Raw genomic sequence first — 16,858 nt, 5'->3', positions numbered from 1 at the left:
ACCACATTGTTATGTATGTAATACATGTGACACTTGTCGGCCTCTCAGAATGCATTATGTGCACTTGGAAAACTGTGCTGGAAAAGCCTGTTGTCTCTACCTGCAAGTCACAGACCAAGAGACAAAGACAAAACAAATAAGAAATACATTCCATTCCAGCTAAACAAGAGCCACAGACTCTCCCCTGGCCAACTAACCTGTGGTGAGCGATGCTGTGACCGGCTCAGAGGTGACGTCCCCCTGTATGGTGATGAGACTGACGGTGTACTCGGTGGACGGCAGCAGCCCCTGCACCAGCGAGCGTGTCTTATAGCCGTCCAGGGTGACCTTGGAGGTGTCGGTGCCGTCCGCCGAGCTGTAGCTGAGGATGAACAGGTCGGCCGGCGGCGCCGGGGCGCTCCACGCCACCGCCACCGAGTCCGAAGTCACCTCCGACAGGTAGAGGTGGGTCACGGGCCTGAATCCTGAAGGCAGGGCGGGTCAAAGGTAACCGTCAAAGGGCAAGCGAGTGGAGGAGGCACGGCGGTCATGGAGGTGAGAGATGGGAGGACTAATGAAGGATGGATCCATGAGCGGCGTCAGAAGATAATATAGACATATGTTGAAATCCAGAGAGGGAATGAGAGTGTGATGGAGCTGCCTCGCATGAGCTGGAAAGCAGTGATGATGATGATGATGATGATGATGATGATGATGATGATGATGATGATGATGATGATGATGATGATGATAAAGTTGAAGCTTAAGATGGTGATGAAGATGAATACACTGATGATAATACTGTTAAGTAGTGTTTACAGTACACAGTGCTGCAGTTACCAGTGCTGCTAGTCATGATGTTTATCGTGACCAAAACATGCAAGCTGTGAGCTGACAGCAAATGGAGATAAAGATGATCGCGACGCGTTGCGGGAGGTGGGGCCGGGGCGAGCCGGTGAGCCACCATGCTATCACTATCACAGGCACATTCTCGCAGATCACGGCACAGATGTGCAAACGGTTGCCAGCGGATACAGATGGTGGCTGAAGTTAATGAATGCACTGCGACCGAGGGGGAGGCTTGGAGAGCGCGGGTCCGGAGGTATGGAAATAGCACATCACAACTGGGGGTGAAGATCCCAAGGTGATTGATGCAACGTGCTGCTGGCTTGAGTTTTGGGTCCTCACACCTGTGATGTTGGCGAGAACGCCTTACTTTGCTCATGCTTGTGACAAAGTACAAATGGATTGAATTAATTAATCGATTAAAGGAGGAAGAATAACTTAGAGGTGATCGATGGACATTTATGAAAACAGTTTTATTTTTATATTTGTTTTAATTCATTATAACCTGCCTGAATCTTACAAACAGAATATTACACTAAAAATAACTAAAATAAATCAAGTCTTCACATTCTATATAATACATCCTACAGTATGTCTGTGCTATTCAAAACAGGTCATTACTGTGAAAGAAATGTGGAAAAAAAGTGTTATTTGATCAAGATCTCGCACAAAAATGCAAAGGTGAAGCAACACAGTACCGCCGTGACAGATGACAGCTTGATGACATATTGACGTAATGACAGATGAGTCTGAATGAATTATCGACACAACTGCATAAAGTGCTGCGATGTACAGTCGGGCAATAGAATGACGGACACAGAGAAAGACAGACAGGCAGAAAAGCAGGCAAACGGGGGGGTAGTTCCAGTGGTGGTATGGGATTTCTATCAGTCACTGGTTGAGGTTCAGAGTTGGTGAAAGGAGGCTGATCTCGCCTCCCTTTCCGGATGAGGACTTCACCTGAGTGCCATTCTGACAGATGCTGCCAGTATGGCAGGGGAAGAGCCAAGGATGAGAAGTAAACAGCGAGTTGACAGGTGATTAATTGTTCCCCATATAATTCTCTCAGTCTGTCATTCTGCCACGGAACTCTTGTCTGCTGGTCCTCTATCTCCATCCCTATCTCCCTTCCTCTGCTTCCTCAGATACTACAAGGTGAGCGGTGTTAATAAAGGAGAGAGAGGGGATAACAACAAACAATGGGATGACGCTCGGCGATAACATTGACGGCCGCGAGAGCGGCGACCGGCGTGATAGCAAGCGGTAAAAAAGAGCACAAGAACACTGAAATGAAGGGAGATGGGCATTGAAAGAGTGACAGATTTGATGGCAGGCAAGCGTGCGTCTGCCACACAGCCGCCTCTCTTTCTTGGCACTTGAGAAAATCACTAAGAAATCCCCTCATGAGAAAACAAATCGAGAATTGCTGTGCCATTGAATAGGCTGACAGAGAGATATGTCCTCCAGATCGACAAATAGGGACGAGTGGCAGGAAAAGCGACCTAGCATTTGTGTTTAATGTTTTAAACTGCAAAGATAGAGAGATCTGAAGAAAGAGTAATATAAATTCATTGTTCCCCTACTTGCCATAGATGATGGATGCAAAATGGAGGTGCAATTAGAGAACACTTGTAGCAAGCTCATTAGGCACCATGAATAATTTATGCTAATTGCTTCATCAAAGCCTTTCCAAGCTTCCATTTTCCTTCAGTTTTACTTACCTTTTCCCGCCAGCACACACTAGTTGTTCATTATACCGTAGGCTACACAACATTGGGTTCATTACACGTCGCTGTCACTGAACTCGTTTAAAGGTTTTTTCAACCCGTGTTACCTGAGCAGGCCCATTTTTCAACACAGAGGAAGCTGTGACTGGATGCTGTTTCATTCTTATCTGATTATGGCATTAGTACATTTTGAGGCCATAATGTTGTGTCCTTGATACACCCCAGCCAGCATGGCGAAGAACATGGCGAGACGCAATTATAGCGCTTGAAAACAATGCTTGACTATAACACTATTGTACTGTTTCTCCTTATATAATGGACATGGCAGAGGTGAAGGACTCCATGACTCCACTTATTACTTCTGGCCTGGAATGAACTGCCAGAGGAGCCCAAGATTCATGTTTTTATTTTTCATTTCTCACTGCACTGTATTTTTTACACATAATAGTGTTTTTATTCTGTGGCTGATTGTAGAGTTTGACATCAAACACATTTTAATTTTATAGCTTTATGATTATGATGATGATAATGATGGCGATGATGATGATTATGATTATATAATTTTGTTATACAATTGTAAATATTGATTACAAATTAAATTGATTACTTTATAAAGTTAATTGATTCGAGACAATAGTTGATATACATTCAGTCTGGCTTCATAGCCATTACCTGTGAAGGCATCTATGGTAGCGGTGGTGCTCTGCTGCCTTCCTCTGCGTGCTGCTACAGTGATGGTGTACTCTGTCCCCGGGTCCAGGTCTGTCAGTGTGGTGGTTGTCACGTCTTTGGCTACAGTCATCTGGAAAAGGGCAACGTTTGTTTAGCTTTTACAGCAGCGCAGATGATGGCAGTGCTAATATACTTTTGAGAATCCCAGCCTTGGCGGAGTTCAGTTTGTCTCAAAAAATACGATTACTGGACATCCCCAATGAACCGTTATTTTGGTGGACCATTTACCTGGTGAGCGTCATATCCCCAAGAACGTACTTATTACGCAGAATGTTCCAATTCACAACTTTTCAAATGTATAAAATGTCTCAAAAACTTTTGAAATCCCAGATCTACAAGCTCACTTGTACAGTAGATTGGCTATTTTCAAATGGCCGAAATGTATATAGGGCTGAAGTGGGTAGTGTATATAAATCTACAAAGTAACAAGTAACTAAAGTTTTCAAATAATGGAGTAAAAGTACAATATTTGCCTCTAGATGTAGTGGAGTTGGAGTAGAAGTAAAGTACTGAAAATTGGAAACACTCCAGTAAAGTAAAAAATCACACCCAATGTGAAGTGAGCAGTGGTCGTGCTTGCATAACGTCTTCAGACTAGGATTTGAGTCTAGGATATACAGGCTATGCTACACACACGTTTTGCTAAGGCAAAACGCTGAAGGAAAAGGCTAGAGACATACAACATATGACATCACTAGACAAACATGATGCTACGTACACACACATTTTGCTATGGCAAAACGCTGAGGAAAAAGGCTACAGACACACGCACAGCCACGTATAGGAGCGGTCTACCACCGCTCAAAAATAACAAAAATGTTTACTTAAGTGCAGTACTTGAGTAGACGTAGTTACTTTACAGACCACTGCCCTTTACCTCTGTGGTGGCTCCGGAGGAGGAAGTGTATGTGACTCTGTAGTGGTCGATAGGCCCCTGGACCTCCCCCCACTGCAGCGTGATGGTGTCGTCTGTAGAGGCTGTTACTGCCAGGCCCATGGGCACATCCAGACCTGGTACACAGGAGACAAGAAACGTACATCTAAGACAGGGGTCTTCAACAGGGGGTCCTCAGAGTTACTGCAGGGGGGCCGCCAAATCCTTGTGTGATAGGATAATTATTTTAAATGAACAGTTGAACCCTCACATCCCTATACTCTGAGGAGAACAATTTTTGGCGAATAGGTTTGGTGTATATATAGGTGAAAAAGAGCAGACCAAGTACAGAGTGAAAGGTCAAGTTTACTAAGCATCGACAATTTATGATTTTAAGTGGTTAAGTGTCAAACAAGTCTATGAATCTATCTATGAAATTGATGAGAATCACCATCACACATTTATACAATATGTAGAGGAGGTCCCTACTTCATCTCTCTCTCTGCTAAGGGGTCCTTGGCCTGAAAACGTTGAAGACCCTGATCTGAGACTTATTTTGTCTTTATTTGTATCACTTCACTAAAACAGCTTTTCCATTGGACCTGGCATAGGCCTACATTGGACCTGGCAATGGAGAAAATAAGCTACAATAGCCAATCTACAAGCTATTTTTTTAGTCGTGTGACATCATTGTGCAATGAAGTAGGGCAGCTGTGGTTCAGAAGGTGGAGCAGGTCCATCCAATGATCTGTGGGTCGGTGGTTCGAATCCCGACTCCTCCTGTCCACATGTCGAAGCGTCCTTGGGCAAGACACTGAACCCCACAATGCCTCCAATGTGGAGGCTTCACCTCCCATGAATGAATGGACCATTGTAAAGCGCTTTGAAAAAAGTGCTATATAAAATAAGGTTTAAAGCTATACTGTGTAAGTTGCTCAACTAGTGGTCAGTAGCAGTAGAGCAAACAGCGGTCGCGTCTGCTTTTTTCGGCCGTTTTTCGCCGCGGACCGGGCATTCAGACCACCGCGTCCGCCTCGCCTCGCCGATACCTATCCATAGAGGTCTTTCGTGTCCCTCTACGAGCCTCGGTTGGGGAGTTACATGCTAGACTCCTAGCCCAGTGTAAACACTGCAGTGTACTTCCTGAAGAGCTCAGCAGTGTATGATCTGGGCTTTGATTGGCCGGTAGGGAGACACGTGTACAGAATGATGCATATGACGTAATTTTGCCGGGAAAAACAGCCCCGGTCACGGCCACCAGGGCTCAGTAGAACACATAAAGAAAAGGCTTTGGGAGCTGAAATTAACAGAGTGGGGGTTCTAAAACTTTAGCGATTTAATAGTTAGGATAATTTTAAGATATGTTTTATAAAAAAAGTTACATAGTATAACTTTAAGTGGTTAACAGCAACTAGAATCAAAATATGGTCAATTGGGCTGTGATGATTGCATGGTTTCAAGTAGTGCTTTTCTGTACTCCAATCAGAGGCTATTGCAGTAGATCAGTGGTTCCTTAAGATGAACACTTGCCCGTTCTGGCGTTCATTGTTGCTGGCGTACTCTGGTTGGCTCCTTTCATGGCGGAGATGCCAATACCATACTCTGTTCCTGGAAGCAGGTCTGAGAGAGAGAGAGAGAGAGAGAGAGAGAGAGAGAGAGAGAGAGAGAGAGAGAGAGAGAGAGAGAGAGAGAATTCAAATGAATGAAAAAGAAAAATGTGTGTTGTGTGCATGTGTGTCCTCTCTTTGTCCTGTCTCACATTCTGCCTGCCCAGGCACGTGCACACAGACATCAAAGGGGGCTTGAGCCCCTGCCCTGTTATCCAAGTGCCCTCTCAAGACCATGAATGCCGTCTTTCCATGCCATACCTGAAGGCAGCATTCAAGAAAATGACCGTGTCCAAACTCTCCTGAACTTGAATGCAACTTTGAAAATAGCCGACCTCCAAGCTTTGTGAGCTTGGAGGTCTGCTATTTCACCAAAAAGCCCTTTTAGAAATTTCAGCCCCTGCCTCTCTAACATTCTCTGCACGTCCCAGTGCCTGCCCCAGACACACACCCACACACGCCAGTAGGATGTTTTTTTCCCCCATAAAAGCCCAATTAAATTAATTAATTATGAATGAAGCCAGGGCCAGAAATACTGTGTGAATCAATACTTTTTGGAAAATCTCTGCTAATCCCCAGGTTAGGAGAGAACTTCTGCTAACGCCTAATTAGTGTTGAAAATCAATGCCGTAAAGGCGAAATCCCCAAACTATCGGCAGACAGACAGACAGACAGACAGACAGACAGACAGACAGACAGAAAGAGAGAAAGAGAGAGAGAGAGCATGGACGTGCAGAGAATGCTGCGACGGGGTGTGAGCTTGATACCACACTGAACGAAGCATAATCAATTGACTACTGGAGATGTGGCGTACAGCATGAATTTCTACACAGAGTGAGAGGGCAATTCTTTCAACATAAGACGCTGTATTCAAGTTCAGGAGAGTTTGGACAAGGCAATTCTCTCGAATGCTGCCTTCGGGTATGGCAAGGAAAGAGGACGTTTGCATTTCTTTCACCATAGTAAGAACTGCATTTATGGTCTGGAGAGGCACTTTATACAGACGGATAAAAGATCAGGGGCTCAAGCTCCCCTTGATGTCTACTGTATGTGTGCACGTGCCTGAGAGAGAGCTTGCCTCAGTCTCAGAGGAGCTCCTCTTCTCTCTCCTCTCATGCCAGGCAGCCACGGCCTTTCACCACTGTGGCCTTTCATAAAACATTCTGATCCACACGACCTGTCTGTCAGCTATGCAATATGCCCGCGAGACAAGCAAACATTTCTGCCGTTCCTATGAGAACTGTACTGCCCACCCACAACAACAACAACCGCAAAGCACTGCAGAGGGTCGTGGCAGACAGCCCAGCACTTCAGTGAATGAGAGCTATAAGGAGGGGACGATAGCAAAACCTCATGTCACGATTATTTGTAATCGTGATTTTCAATATTATCGCGATGATCACAAATGCTGAAAACTCCATAAATGCCACTTTTGTTAACCAAAGAGATATAGCACAGAGTGAAAAATGAGCGTATCAAGTGCGAAGGTCTGTTTAATCAATTATAGAGGGCTTAAAGGAGTAATCCAGACCAAAACATATCCCCCCCTGAATGGGCCCTTTATCATACCCCTTCCTACCTGCTTTAGTCGATTTTCTTCATAGCTGCCCCTGGCCTTAGATTTCGCGACCCCTCACACAGCTAAAACGGTGGTTTTCGGCTTCTTGCTGGTGTGGTTATTTCTGTAGCTTTCTGTAGCTTTTTTTATTGGATCGTATTTTTACACTGTCCAGAGACCCACCAAAGCACTGTTTGTCTCTCACATTCAGCGATACATGTAGAACACACCAGAAGCGTTCCGGTTTCAGGAAGCGCTCTGCTCCCTCCATCCCCCCCCCCAACCCACCTCGGAGAAGCAGCAGCTGGCTGCATGTGAGAGACTCAGGACAGTGTAAAAACACAATCCAATAAAACAAAAACAAAAAACTTTGAAGCTACAGAAATAACTGCACCATCGAGAAGCCGAAAACCACCGTTTTAGCTGTGTGAGGGGTCGCGAAATCTGAGACCAGGATCAGCTATGAAAGAAATCGACTAAAGCAGGTAGGATGGGTTATGATTAAGGGCACATTCAGAGGGGGATATGTTTTGGTCTGGATTACTCCTTTAAGTGGATGTGCCGTTTCAACTATTCGGTATTTGCTGCTATTTTCCTGAAAACGTCCTGCATGTTTTTTTCTCCACAGCTTTCTTTCCCTGTTTCGCCTTTCTATTTTTTTTATTTTAATGGAGAATGGAGCTTATTTTTGCATAAACTCGCAAATGGCAAGAAACCACTCCATTCCCATTGAAAAGCAGAATCCACCTTTAGGTAGATTTAAACTTTGACGTCAGAAGGTCATAAAAATAGCAAAAATAGCTGATCTACAAGCTCAATATGCTGCAAATCCCCTGAAAATCTACTGTCTACTTGAAATGGCACATCTGTACCAGATATACAGTTCGGGGAAAAGGGGAATTGACCCCAGTCTATACCGACAGTTTCACGATAAATTAGAATGATGAGAATTTGATTTCAATAAATGATTGATAGACTGTTGCAATTAAGACGAAATATAAGTTTGATCGTGAGGGGAAAACCTTCAATGTTTTGTTTTCATCTAACAATGAATGAATTGAGAGTAGATTTATGAGGGACACATGCACACAGCAAACATCTCTATCCCCCTGGTCCTCACCTGTGAGCGTGGTCTTAGTCGTGAGTCCCTCGTTGCGCGGCACGATGACTTTGTCGTACTGGTCTCCTGCTAGAGTGCTGTACACCACCTGGTAGCCTTCCACCTGTGTTTAAACATTTCACATTTCAACATTTACATTGCAGTAGCAAGTACAACGCACACTTTGTGTGTGTTGGGCTTGGCATAGAGCCAACAACACGCATGTGATATTGTAATGGAGGTAAACCACACTGTGACAGTAACTAATGAAGATATGGCATCCACTTAACATTGTCTTCAGGCTCATTAAATCATCCACAGATCAAACAATACAGTTCCATATATAGAATTAAGAATAAAATGAAGGTGGATAATTAACGGTAAACTGTGCTTTGACACTCCACCTGATATCATCTATCTGGAGAAGGATATCTTTTTAAAAGTTTTAAGATAGAAGTTATCTAAGATAGAATGAAACACATAATATTTAGAAAATGGAAGAGCAGCGTATTTCAAAGTGTTAAAGGAGCTATAGTCAACTTTTTCATTGTAGGGCCGACACTTTGTTTACATCCTAGTCTATAGACTAGAATGTAAACAAAGTGTCGGTCTGACAATGGCCAAAATGATTATTTCATCATTATTTTACGCTTTTTGTGGTCATTTTTGAATAGAAACACATATATGAAGCTTATAGTTTTATAAAATATTTTCGAAACAAGCAAATAGGCCTTTTCAAGTCTGTTTTTAAAGTTATTTGCACAGCAGAGCATGTGTGCAATTTACCACATTAAGATCATATATATTAAAGCTATACTGTGTAAGTTGCTCAACTGGTGGTCTGTAGCAGTACAGCAAACCGCGGTCGCGTTTGCTTTTTTCGTTCGTTTTTCGCTCGCGGACCGGGCCGTCAGACCACCGCGTCCGCCTCGCCTCGCCGAGACGCTTTCAATGAGGTCTCCCGTGTCCTTCTACGAGCAGCGGTTGGGGAGTTACATGCTAGACTCCTCCAGTGTAAACACTGCAGTGTACTTCGTGAAGGCGTGTTTCCTAAACCCACCAGAGAGCCCGGCAGTGTATGTTCTGCGCTGTGATTGGCCGGCAGTGTATAACCCTCGCTGTGATTGGCCGGTAGTGTGATGACGCAATTTTTCCGCGAAAACCGGTCCCGGGCAGGGATCATAGAAAACATATAAAGAGAAGGCTTTAGAAGCTGAAAATAACGGAGTGGGGGTTCTAAAACTTTAGCGATTTAACAGCTAGGACCATTTTAAGATTTGTTTTATAAAAAAAGTTACATGGTATAACTTTAAGTTATGCTATACCCTCCTATATGAAATTATGCTACATTCTATCCTCCTGTATATTAACTTGTTCTAAACCCTATACAGATCCTCCTATATTTTAGCTTACGCTAAACCCCATATTTATCCCCCTGCATAATACAAATTATGCTAAACCCCATATTGATCCTCCTGTATATTAACTTATGCAAAAGCCTCCACTGATCCTCCCCTGTATATTAACTTATGCTAAACCGTACATTGATCATACATATATTAATTATGCTGATCCTCCTGTGCGTTTCTCTGTGGTTGTAGGTCTTGTGTGTTTTGTCCAGAGCGGTTAAACCAAAGCCCCCATATGCCACAGAATAAAACAAATAGCTGAGGATCAATTGGAAATCCGATGTGATCCAGCTGTAAGTACCTCAGCCTCGCTGTTGTCCCACTCCAGCTCCAGGGAGGTGGAGGTCTTGGATACCAGCCGCGGGCTCTTGGGGGCATCGATCTCTGAGAAGAACGATAAAACTGACAATATTGGGGACACTGAGACCGATTCGCAGAAAGGGTGTACCGTGCAACATCAGCAGTTTTCAACGCTTAACATTATGGTTAGTCATTGTTAATAACAGGTGACATAGATAGATTACTATGAGCTTGAATATTCTGATATGTCATTATTAGCAGATTTTACACAATACATACTGTACAATTATAAAACTCAGTTCAAGTTGACTATATCCTGCATGCAAAATGTCTAGGTTTAGAATCCAAACATGTTGAATCAAACTTGGGATACATTTACTGTGCTGGCAAATCATCAGTTACTGTGAGTCCAACTGTATTTTGCATATCGCCATGCATAAAGGCCCATTCCCACTGGGCCAGATAAACCGATAAAAAAATGTCTTTCTCCATTCAAGTGGATGGTAAAATACTGATATCTGTGACAGATATTTTTATCAGTATCTTACCATCCACTTGAATGGAGAAAGATATTTTTTTATCTGTTTATCTGGCCCAGTGGGAATGGGCCTTAACACATACTTTTTCTCTACATCAAGTAAAACAATAGAATTTAAACACACTGCAGCACAATCTCTCTGAAAACACATGCGCCACCCAACTCAGTGTGGGAACACAACACAGTATGTGTTAAAAAAAAAACATCATCTGTCAACTGCGATTTCAAGCAATATACTGATAAAAAAAACATAAATGCTTGTTGACCGTGTTCCCAAGGGCTCTATACTGTACTACTGAGGGTCCCGTCCCTGTTTTTACACAAAATATCTTCACAGAATAGCTGATCAGAAAATAGCAGATTATAAATCGGCTGTTTTCATCAAAGGTTAGCTCCAGAGTAGAGATGCTGTAACACAGATGTGCATGCACACAAAAGCACACACGAACAGCACGCCATCCGCTTTCTGCCTCACCGGTAGAGAACTCGGTGGAGATGGATCCGCTCTCGTTTCCTCTCCTCACACCGCTTACTGACACCTCGTACCGAGAGCCAGGCCGCAGGACCTGCAGGAGAGAGGAGATTTTTATCTGTTCACAATGGGTTTTAACCACTTAGAACCCCCAGGATCCATATTCTGAGGGAAAACTTTAGCAGAAAATAGCTGATCTACATCTGCTATTTTCTGCAATGATTTCTAATGTGGAGTGAAAACAGAAAATACACTAGCATAAAGCCCAAAGGGACTCCGTTCAACCATATGGGGTTTAAGTGGTTATGGCCTTGTTCAGACTGGCAGCCCAAATCCAGCCCAAATCTGATTCCCTATCCAGACTGGAGTCTGGTTTTATGCAGTTTTAAGAACAAGGCATGAATGTGATTCAAATCTAGTTTGCAAAAAATGTGTTCTTTTGACTTGATATAAACATGTATAAAAACAATCTGATGCCAATCTCAGTAGGCCAAAAATCTGATTTCGAGTGTCAGTGTGAAAAGAGCCTCAGACGTCGACAGACTCATAACATAATAGAGCACAAACACTAAGAACACTAAAACTAAAACACAAGCACAGAAATGCAGAGTATGATACTGAAGGCACACACACACACACACACACACACGCACACACACACACACACACACACGTACACACGCAGATGAAGCCCTTCACCCCCACCTGCAGTGAGTATTGGCTGAGCGTGGGCTGCAGACGAAAGGTGGTGCGAGGTCCGTCGCCTCCCACCAGGGCGTAGCGGAGTATTATCTGATCGATCTTAGCCTTGGGAGGAGTCCACTCCACAAACGCCACTGTGTCAGACACGTCCCTCACTATCAGCTGGGTGGGCCCGTCTATTACTGGAGAGAGAGAGGGAGGGAGGAAGGAAGGAAGGAAGGAAGGAAGGAAGGAAGGAAGGAAGGAAGGAAGGAAGGAAGGAAGGAAGGAAGGAAGGAAGGAAGGAAGGAAGAAAGAAAGAAAGAAAGAAAGAAAGAAAGAAAGAAAGAAAGAAAGAAAGAAAGAAAGAAAGAAAGAAAGAAAGAAAGAAAGAAAGAAAAAGAAAAAATGTAATACATGCCAGGGACCCCTTAGCTGAGAGAGATATGAAGCAGGGACCCTGTAATGGAAATACAATTTATATTCCCTTTCAGGCTATTGATCTATCGATTATTGATATAGATTATATATTTAATATTCATCTTACTTCTGTTATATTAATATATGACTGTATGCTGATGTTATGAATGTAATATGTAAGCAAGGGAAGTAAATGAGTATGATAATATGTCGTATGAGTTTAGGCCTCAGTGTACTGTCTACACATAGTTATGCAGCAGCAGGCTAATACAGTAAGGTCAAGTACACTAGCTACAGTATTCCCCTGTAGGCAAGCGGCCGACCCAGACAGCATGACGACAAGTTAAGCCAAGGTGTTATGAACGCAAGGAGAATGTTTCTTATATCAGGCGTCAGTATTCTGGCTAGGGTAATGACTACACACTACGGCCTCGGCATAGAGCAGAGGGCCTTCCATTCTCAGTCGATAAGAATGGAACACATGTTCATGCAGCATTGGTCAGGGTAGTGTCGCCACTCTCAGACGCTGAGCATTGAGCAGCACATTTCATAGTCAGTCAGAAGTGACCTTCCATACTCAAGTGTTGAGAGAACAAATCTTTTGGTCAGACAGAAGCAATGTCAGTCCTCAGAATTATCTTAACAATGTGTATGTATCCTTGCAGTATCAGGTATTTAAGCTGCCTCAACATCCAGATCGGTGTCAGACTCCCGTTGCCTTTCGAGACAGCTGGACCCTGTCCACCTATCCTTCTTTCATCTCTTTTTCCTTTCTCCTCTCTTCTTTCTATTCTTTACTCTCATTTTCTCATTATTATATTACATAGGAATCATTGTGATATTATTGTCATCTGTTTTATTGAATAAATATGTTATAGACATATCAGTGTCTAACTCTTCATTCTCTCACCGAGGAAATGTTCAATTTCCACAACAGACCCCCACAACCTTATCATAGATTCCATATAGTTTCATCGTTTGACACACAATCATCAGTGTATTTTGTGTTTTCAGATATCTAACCACTTGAACCGTCAATACTTAATAAACTTGACCTTTCACTCTGTACTCAGTCTGCTCTTTTCCCCTCTACACCAAAGCTCTTTGCTAAAAATAGCCGATCTACAAGCTGCGAAGCGTTGTGATCTTGTAGATCGGCTATTTTTTGGCTAAAGTTCTCAGAATATGGACACTAGGGTTCAAGTGGTTGATATAAAAAAGGAGAAAAAAACCTTCTATGATTTGGAGGACCCCCTGTAGTAAGTCTGAGGACCCCCTAGCGGTCCCGGGCCCCCTGCTGAAGACCCCTGATATAGTAATTTGTATAAAAAGCTCTATCCTTGCTACCATATCATTTCGCTTTTAAAAGGACACACCAATTATCTCTGGTGTATTTAAACTGCTGCAGTAGAGCATGTAACCAGTGGTTATCAATAGACTGAGAGAGGTCGGCAAAGTGTGCAATAATTCCTTCTCTCACTGTAAAGTGGAACGCAAATATCCAATGAACGGCTGTTTATTGAATGTGATGCCACATCATCTGGCTCAAATGGAATCCGAAGCACCCATTTAAAGCAATAAAACATAGCCTGTATACAAGAATATTGCTTTGTGTCTATTTAACCAAAGCTGCGTACATTGCTAGTAATCACATACTGTATATCCGCTTAATCACTATTGACAAGGCCATTAGCTACAGTACCACAGAGTACAGTCACCTTCTCAGCGACATACTACATTGCAAGGTCATCAGTGTATATTCACTGGCTGAAAACAGCCGGTGGATCCTATTGGTTCACGATCTGTGCCATGGCCCTCCTCCCACTTCCAATGCCAGAAATTTCAGAAGGTTAGCCCAGGCTTTTATTTTTCTTCCTATCGCCAAAATAAAAGCCTGGGTTTCCGAGGCTACCCCAGTCCTCACTGGCTCCCAGTCAAACACAGAATAGATTTCAAAATAATCATCACCACCTACAAGGCCCTCAACAATCAGGCTCCCCACTACCTCTCCGACCTCCTATAACACCACTTCCCTTACTGCTCCCTCAGGTCTGGTGATGCCAAGCTCTGTCATCCCCAAAAACATGGACATGGACATGGGGTGACAAGGCTTTCTCAGTTGCAGCCCCCTCCCTTTGGAACTCACCCCCACCTCACATCAAAGCCGCCTCCACCCTTGCCTGGTTTAAAGCTTCCCTCAAAACCAACCTTTTCAGACTCGCTTTCCCCTCCTAAATCAAATCTCTCTGCCTTAGTCTTAGCTTAATGTTTTTAACCTTTTAACTATTACTCTCCTAATAAAGTAGTGTTTTGCTTTGTTTGTCGTAAAGCGACTTTGGGTACTAAGAACAGCACTGTATAAATCTGATGTATTATTATTATTAATAAAATCCTCTAGGTTATGGTGTGCCATTATTTTAAAATCTTGTAGCGTGTGCATGTTTGCCTCTGGAAATTGAATTTCCTCCAGGGAATCAATAAAGGTCTATCTATCCGATTATAGATTTATCCAGTTGTCTGTGATGCAACCGGATTTCCATATAGTTTAAGATTTTAGAACTCAGAGTCCTAGGTTATCCTGTAACTAGCAATACAGGATAACCTTGACAGATAATTGTTCCCAATCAGGCTCAAACCGGGAACGCCCCTCCCGATAAGTAGGAGGGGCGATTTCTGACCTACTGTAGAAGTGCGCTGGGCTTTAGACTTTATTCATTTTCCTTAAGCCTGTTTAATTAGAGTTCTGCCGGTAGACTATGATATATGGTAAAATGGAAAGACAACAAACCATAGTAGAGACAATAAGAATTAATAATTTATGTCATTCATTCTTCTGTTTAGGACTGAAAATGACTCATTGAAGAGCTTCTCTTAGGTCACAAACTGGAAAAAAGTATCAAAAGTCCCTCAAACTTGTGGCCGCTTTGAGATTTATATTGTTTGTACATGTTGTTCCCTTGTTCTCTGGCCATGTAAAACCGACATGACATGACAGGCTTTACCCAAGCAAGGTACAAACACATACCGCATAATTAAATTGTCTCCATGGTGATTGTTGCACAGCCTGACACTCATTGCATTAAGGGTGGAGAGCACAAAACACGCCGGGCGTGACGAGCAAAACACATCCAAAGTTCAGTGCAGGGCTTATGGGATTGAGGCTGCTAAACGCTTGTGTTCGTTCACAGTTTGAAGTTTGAAGCAAAGAGAAGCATGGCTTCAGGAAAAATATGATAATTGACATCCGTCTTTTGTTAATTAACCTAGAGTTCCCTTTCCACAAAGGCTGAGCAAACATCTGTTGCTGAAATAGCATTTTTTTTTTTTTTTGCTGCTGTAGTTTAGAAAAGTTATACCTTGCACGAACACTAACCCGGCAGTTCCTACAAACCTACGCCAGGAAGAGATATCAAGAGTTAAAACTAATATAACAAGTAAGACGCCCTAAGGCCGAGAAGCGACCACCAGGTCGTGCTGAAAAGCAGCTGACTGAGCAGCATTCGGTTAAACAGCGTGTTAAAGCCTTTGAATAGCCTGTGAAAGCCACAGCCAATCAGCGACACGCCACAGACCAGAGTGAGTGTTACACCAAATGTGTTACTTACAACTTTTTGTGACCTGCCTTCATGGATGAAATGGGAAGGAGGAACTGAAGTCGATAGATAATGAAATGTTGTGTAGTAGTGTGACTCGCTCACGGAGGACGTTTTCATACTAACTGAGACCTGACGATCGCAATTATGATATATATGCAGTCTCAATGCTTTATTTTCTTTCACCATTATTTGATTGTAATTATTGCAATTTATTGTACTTGTAAAGTAGCTGCAATATTGAGGAGCCAGAACCCAAAAATGTAACTCTCTTATCCTTACAGTATATAATGGGATGTAACAATAAAGAATCTTGAATCTTCACATACTGCAGGTCTGCCTCGGGGCGCTACCATGGGCCCCTGAGGTATTTGAAAATGCCCCCCTGGGCCTCGTTCTACAAAACAGCCCTAAAGAAGAGACGTTTGCTAAGAACCCACTCCCACTCCAGCCGTTTCTTCCCCTTTCTTCTTCTTCTTCTTCTCTCCCTCTGCATCTCCTCTCCTCTCCTCCTCCCCCTCCTGCACCCGTTATATCTCTGAGGAAGAATAAATCTTTGCTCTCATGAATAATTTAGCAACTTCAAATTCGTCTGCGCTTCTTTTTTCCCCCCTTCCTCTCCGTCCAATAAGGTATCCCGCGGTAGACCGACGTGAAAAATTAATGAGAGGAGCTTATGAATTATAAATACCTACTTAATTACAAGCGACAGTTGGGACGTAAAGACCTGACAGGAAATTGATGGTGTTTTGACTGCGGACGGCGCCGTTTGAATTGTTACAGAGGAGTTTTGAATTGGCTGCACTCCGCTTGTCTAAGACGTGTCAGTCGGCTTGGCTGGGCGGGGGCGGGGGGTGGTATACCTTGGCGAGGTTTTACATTAAGGACATAATTGGTGGAAGACCGTCCAATTTGTCAAGGTGACATCCCCCATTACTCTCTCGGTCTCTAGGAGCGAGACTGTGTGTGTGTGTGTATGTGTATGTGTGTGTATGTGTATGTGTGTGCGCACACGCCTAGAGA

At 43.2% G+C, this 16,858-nt stretch overlaps 1 protein-coding gene across 1 annotated transcript in view; it reads right to left on the bottom strand.

The window, feature by feature from the left end:
* Positions 1-16,858, bottom strand: part of tnr (tenascin R (restrictin, janusin)) — a gene marked incomplete at both ends in the record, with an annotated part of 284,483 nt that overhangs the window by 61,347 nt on the left and 206,278 nt on the right. The window contains 8 exons of the mRNA XM_080725805.1: positions 198-464; positions 3,225-3,354; positions 4,162-4,295; positions 5,689-5,778; positions 8,444-8,546; positions 10,133-10,215; positions 11,145-11,235; positions 11,847-12,025. Coding sequence (XP_080581931.1) covers positions 198-464; positions 3,225-3,354; positions 4,162-4,295; positions 5,689-5,778; positions 8,444-8,546; positions 10,133-10,215; positions 11,145-11,235; positions 11,847-12,025 — 1,077 coding nt within the window. The remainder of the gene's footprint in view (positions 1-197; positions 465-3,224; positions 3,355-4,161; positions 4,296-5,688; positions 5,779-8,443; positions 8,547-10,132; positions 10,216-11,144; positions 11,236-11,846; positions 12,026-16,858) is intronic.

This window comes from Nannobrachium achirus (genome assembly GCF_963921795.1).
Source record: "Nannobrachium achirus genome assembly, chromosome: 5".
In the NCBI taxonomy this organism is placed as follows: domain Eukaryota; kingdom Metazoa; phylum Chordata; class Actinopteri; order Myctophiformes; family Myctophidae; genus Nannobrachium; species Nannobrachium achirus.
Note: the sequence above shows the minus strand (reverse complement) of the source record. Positions and strands in the feature narration are given on the sequence as shown.